We start from the raw sequence: 6,000 nt of genomic DNA, 5'->3' as shown, positions 1-6,000 counted from the left end.
CCCCTCCGCCGCGGCGCCTGTTAGGCAGCTGCCCTTCATGGCGCCTGATTCGCCCGGCCTCGACTCCCTGCGTCCGCTCAGGGGGTGGGAGACAGACTGGAAAAGGGCGCCCAGTCAGCGGAGGAGCGACTGCCAGGCGGGAGTGAGGAGACTCCCGCCCCAGCGCCCACGGAGCCCACTCCGGCGGTGCCCGCCCCTTGTCGGCCTGAGGGGGCGGGGCCGCGGGCGCTCGGGGCGGAGCGGGCTGTGTTCTGGTCCCGCCCCCGTGACGCCTGCCCGCCAGGCTGCAGGGGTCGCGGGGCGTCTGCGTGGGCCAGCAGAGGCCCAGGGCTGCTGAGGGAAACTGCTGGGAGGGCAGAAGGAGCTCTGGGGAGGGCGGGGCGACTGGCAGGGGCGCGCTCCCTGACTTCCCACAGGCGTGCGCATGCCTGCGTGTCAGGGCGCGCGCTCCCCTTCTCGGACCCAGGCGACCCCAGTCGGTGAGCTGCTTGGATTCTCGCCGGTTCCCTCCAGGTCGTTTCCGCAGTTAACCTCTTATTGGAGCGGGCAGCTGTGAGTGGCGCTCACATCCGCCGCTACCCTGTCGAATTGGGGAAAGCGTTCTTGTCCTGTTCTGAGGAGGGTTTGGCTATTGTCCTTGACCCTATTCTCCCTGTCTCAGACTTACCTCCCAGGTAGCGAGGTCACCCTGCGGGTTTCATATCGCTTGGTCCTTTAGGAGCTGGAAAAATTAGGTATAAAGTCCCCCCACCCCCTTGACAGAACGCCCCTTTTGACTCCAGAGGTCCTTTATCGAGTGCCAGGCATTGGTCTAGGGGCATTTGAAAAAGATTCACTGAAGGACATTTCTTAAGGGTTCGCTTTCTCAGAGGGCAGCTTCTCAAACTCATTCGCTGGTTTCTTTTCCTCTTTTTGCCTGTTTAAGGTTAGTGTTCCCCAGGTCCTCTTGCCTTCTTCCTTTTTAGAGTTCCCTGAGCCATCTCATCCAGGCCCACAGCTTTGATCCTGCCGTGCCCCCCATAAGCAGTGACCCCTAAGTCAATGTCTCTGCCCACACTTCCCAGCTTGTGGTGCAGCCTGTGGACACATCCAGACAGAATTCCTGCAGGCAGCTCAAACTCAGCAGAGCTTGGTAGATAGATGATCAACCTGGGCTCAGGTGCAAATCACGTTTAGTAACTGGTCAAACCGTCAGTCCCTGAATCTCATTGTTTCTTTTTAAATTGCAAAATGAAGATAATGGTACAATTTGCTTCATAAGAGTGTTGTGAGGATTAAACAAAATAGTAAAGTAAGGCGATTAGCACTATGCCTGAAATTACTCTTCAGTAAATGTTAACCATGTGATTGTATCCCTCATTAAAAGTGTGATCCCCCATAGACCAACTCTTCCTTCTGGGTTTGATATCTCAGAGGATGACCTTCCATCCAGTTGCCTGACAAGTAACGGATCAGGACACCTTAAGTCCTTGCTGATCAGCCTCCTGCTTGCTCCTCCATGCCATTCCCTTCTATCCACCCTGGTTAGACTGAGTCAGGTAGAGTCCCTACTAGATGCCAGGCAAGTGCTGCATCCTTCAACTCCTTTTTCCAAGCCTTGTGACTCACACGGAGGAGCAGCTCTTACTGCTCCTATAGCATTTACCTAAAGTTTTACTTTGGTAAAACAGTACCAAGGAGGGATGGTGCTAAACTATTCATGGGAACTCCACCTCCATGATCCAATCACCTCCCACCAGGCCTCTCCTCCAACAATGGGGATTACATACAGTTTGACATGAGATTTGGGCAGGGACACAAATCCAACCATATCAGTCCTACACTACCTTCCCATCACCATCACCCTCAATTTGGTCTTTCCTTTCCTTTCCCAGGCTACTTTCCGTATGGCCATTATCACGTTTGTCCCATTGTATTGTAATTTTTTGTTTACATCACTGTCTCCTTGTTTAGGCTTTGAGTTTCTTCTGATGGGCGCTTCACTTATTTAATCTAAGGAGCAATGAGCCCTCTTTAAATGTTTATTGAATACACAAATGATTGCCGTTTGTAGGGGGAAAGTGAAGGCAGGAAAACCAGACAAAATTGCATAGGCAAGAAGCTATGAGGATCCATGAAGTAGGATAATGGTCCTGGTGTTAGTTGAATGGGGATACGTTTAAAGAGGAGCTGGGCAACTGATTTGTTTTCAGAAGAGAGGGAGGGGTTAAGGATAACACCTGGATTTCTTATTTGAAGTAACAGATAATGGGGCCATTGACCAAGAAAGCGACTACAAGTCTGTAGGAAAGATAGGGTTCACTCTTGATACATGAGACTTGAGGTGTCTATGATAACATCCAAATGTGCTGTTCCAGTAGGTGGTTCAAAATATAGATATGGAATTAAATGGGGCATCTCTCCTAGAAATTTTGACATTGGTGTATAGGCAGCAATTAAGACCATGGTTATGAATCAGTGCATGGTGATAGGTGTGCCAAATATTTCCTGTCTGGTTTTCCTGCCTTCATTTTCCCCCTACAAACGGCAATCATTTGTGTATTCAACAAACATTTAAAGAAGGCTCACTGCTCCTTAGATTAAATAAGTAATGGGCCCATCTTGAAGAAATGTAAATATTTCCTGTTCTCTTTCGGGAATATAGCAGGATTGCATGCCCTGGCCTCCCTGTGATGGGGTTGAACTACATGACATGTTCTCCCAATTAATTGTTAGCATAACATTTAATTGTTGATGCAAGACCTTCCAGAACTCTTTTTCTCTTTGCCATGGCAATCATCAATGTTCCAGAGAGCATATGCACTGTCAGTCTTGGTATTGGAGGGAAGATGATGAACAGAGCCCCAGTCACATCATGAGGGACATGTAAACCTTGGTTGTTTTAAGCCATTGAGATTTGAGTTTTGTTACCAGAGCAGATCTTTGTCATCCTGGCTAATGTGCATAAGAAGAAGAGGTTTAAGGAGGAAAACTTGTGAACACCAATGTGCTTGTTAGACTCTTTTGCTTGTAAGAAAGAGAATCTCAGGAGACTAATTAAAAGAAGGAGCGGCCGGGCGTGGTGGCTCAAGCCTGTAATCCCAGCACTTTGGGAGGCTGAGACGGGCGGATCATGAGGTCAGGAGATCGAGACCATCCTGGCTAACACGGTGAAACCCCGTCTCTACTAAAAAATATAAAAAAACTAGCCGGGCGAGGTGGCGGGTGCCTATAGTCCCAGCTACTTGGGAGGCTGAGGCAGGAGAATGGTGTAAACCCAGGAGGCGGAGCTTGCAATGAGCCGAGATCCGGCCACTGCACTCCAGCCTGGGCGACAGAGTGAGACTCTGTCTCAAAAAAAAAAAGGAAGGAGCAAGTGTTTATATGGGTATATGAGTAGCTGTTAGGAGCCTAGGCATAAGCTACTCTCTTATTTCTTTCTCATTGTGTCTCTGCTTTTTGCTGCCTCTTTATTCTCATACTACCAACTGGCTGATTAATCCACTTCTTATCCTGTCTGTATTTCAGAAGAATGTAAGCCAGTTCAGAGCTCTTAGCTGTAAGTCGCTTCATGGGCTGCTAGCCAACCTGGAAATGAGCTACTCTTGGGTCAGGTGCTCATCCTGCTCTAAACAGTGTCACTCGTACCTGAAACATCATTTAGCTTTCCTGGGTATGGGACCTCTGGTAGGGCAGTGCAAGCTGTATGTAGTGGGATATTTCTACTCTCATCCCACTACAATTTATTTTTCCCAGAATTGTGAAAGTTATATTTTACAGTTGGACATCAGATGTGTCTTAATCCACATCTACCAGCCCACCACAACCAGCCTAAAACCCTTGTATTGCATTCAGGAAAGACCCAACTGCCTGCCTGGCCTACAAAGCCCTTTATGATCTAGCCTCTGCCTGACATTCCTACCTCACCTCCTGCCACCCTCCCTCTCACATGTTCCAGCCACCCAGGCCTCCTGTGTCTCCCTTGGATGAGTCAAGCTGGTTTCTTCCTCGGGACATTTGCACTGTGCCCTTGCCAATCTTTCTTGTTTGAACACACTGCCCTTGACTCTGAGAAAGCCTGGTCTCCTCCTTCTTGTTCATTTTAAGCTCTCCTGTCATCTCCTCAGAGATGACTTTCCTGATTACCCTCATCTAAAGGACTGCCCTTTCTACATCGGGTTCCTGGTACCCCTTATTTTCTTCATAGCACTTATCATCACCTGAAATTGCCTTGTTTATTCCTTTCTTTCTGTCTTCCTTATGCAGAATGAAATACCATGAAAGTACATACCTTTCCTGTCTTGTGAACCCCTGTACTCTGATTCCCTAGAATAGTCCCTGTCACGGTAAATATTTTTTAAGTGAAGGAAAGAGCAGTGGGCAGTGTGCTCAAGTGCTGGTTGTTCTCTGGTGTCCTCTCTCCAGGTTCAGTGTCTACCCTTCCCTGGCTTGCTGTGTGTCTCAGGAGGTTGGCCTCTAGAGACGGTGTCACTCAGCCTCCACCAGGGTCTGAATTTCCAGTTAGGCTTGACCAGTGAGAGGCACCAGCAGAATATTGGAGGATAGTACAAGTGAGAAGTGGTCAAGGTGTTTATCCCTTCCCAATTGACTTTCACTATGGTTTTGGCAGTGGTTCAATTTTGTGAACAAAATTCTTATTTACCAAGTTTCCAACTCTTTCCCAGCTCTAGTTATGGTTTTCTGATGCTTTGTCATCCCTTTTAATACTTCCTTGATTAGACTCTATTTACAGTTGCTTTTGTTGCCTGCTTTTGTTACAGCAGGGGCAGGTCAGAGGCTGACAAGCGCAGTACAACCATCACTTGAGTTGATATAACTCACCCATAGCCACACAGAGAAAGTGGTGGAAGCAGATTTCAAATGTAAATTCAGGAAGTATGAGGATATCTGCAGAAACTGTTATATTAGAAGTCCGAGGAAGAGAGAATGTTAAGATGTTAAGATGGAAAGATGGAATGTTAAGATGGCTTGTCAAGTGTGATTGGAGTCCCTTTTTCTTCTGGGTTTGGTGGCCTGCTGTTCTCTGACGCTCATTAAAATCTTTAATTAAGGGGTATTTTAGAGTCCTGGGCTCAAAATTAAAATTTGGTTTATTTTGTAATAGGGCTCCAGAAGCCTTTAATTCTCTATTTTATTTTATTTCTAAAAGAAAAAGATTGGGCACTACTAAGATTGGACACTACTAACCTAAGATAAAGACCCAAGATGAGAGAAGGACCAATGAGTGTCTCTTAGATATTTCTTTTAAAGGTAGCCATTAGGGCCTTAGGGAAAGTACTTTCAGGAACAGACAAATTGCACCAGTTTGAGAGTGAATGAAAGGTAACTATAAAAGAGTGAATTTAGATAGCACTTTTAATGATTTTGGATGCAAAGGAAGAAAAGGGTGATAGCTAGAAGGTAATACAGGGTGAGGAAGATGGGGACATTCTAACTGAAGGATTCCAGTGTGTTTATAGATTGAAGTAAAGAAGGCTGGAGAGAAGAGAGCATTAAGGAAGAGAAGGGAGGAAATGTTATGAAGCCAGGTTGTAAAGGAGATGAAAGAGGATGTGGTTAAGATATTAGGAGAAGGATTAGATGCAGGGGAGAGACAGTGCTTCCTCTGAGATTCAAAGGAAAGAGGTAGAGATGAATGCAAATTTTCTACTGCTTATTTCTAATTGTAACAGATTCTGTCATTTCAGAATTTATTTTAATGTAGTTGGGGAGTGGCAGGTAGTTTTTCTCTCCCCTTTGATAGCCTGGGGCTTCATTTCTGTGATTTTTCCTGATCAAAAATAAGAACCAATCTATCTCCTCAGCTCTTCAGGTGTCAATTATACAATAAGCAAATTTTTCCAGGCTGCCTGTTATAGACTTGCCACTATACTTCTGACTTAGATGTAGTACTTTGTTAGTATCTGTGAGGACTGAAAATGAGAAGAGAAAAATCCAATCAAGCATTAAGTAATCACATTTAAATGGAAATGGGAAGATACTATAAAAAATGAATTCAAT

General features: G+C 46.0%; 1 protein-coding gene across 1 annotated transcript in view; it reads right to left on the bottom strand.

Annotated features, from left to right (window-relative positions):
• The window catches only part of TMEM64 (transmembrane protein 64), a 54,037-nt gene that overhangs the window by 24,787 nt on the left and 23,250 nt on the right, over positions 1-6,000 (bottom strand). Inside the window, exon 2 of the mRNA XM_011937201.1 lies at positions 18-507. Within this exon, the coding sequence (XP_011792591.1) occupies positions 18-507 (490 nt within the window). The remainder of the gene's footprint in view (positions 1-17; positions 508-6,000) is intronic.

This window comes from Colobus angolensis, unplaced genomic scaffold (assembly GCF_000951035.1).
Source record: "Colobus angolensis palliatus isolate OR3802 unplaced genomic scaffold, Cang.pa_1.0 Scaffold16, whole genome shotgun sequence".
In the NCBI taxonomy this organism is placed as follows: Eukaryota; Metazoa; Chordata; class Mammalia; order Primates; family Cercopithecidae; genus Colobus; species Colobus angolensis.
This window is presented reverse-complemented; position numbering and strand designations above follow the sequence as displayed.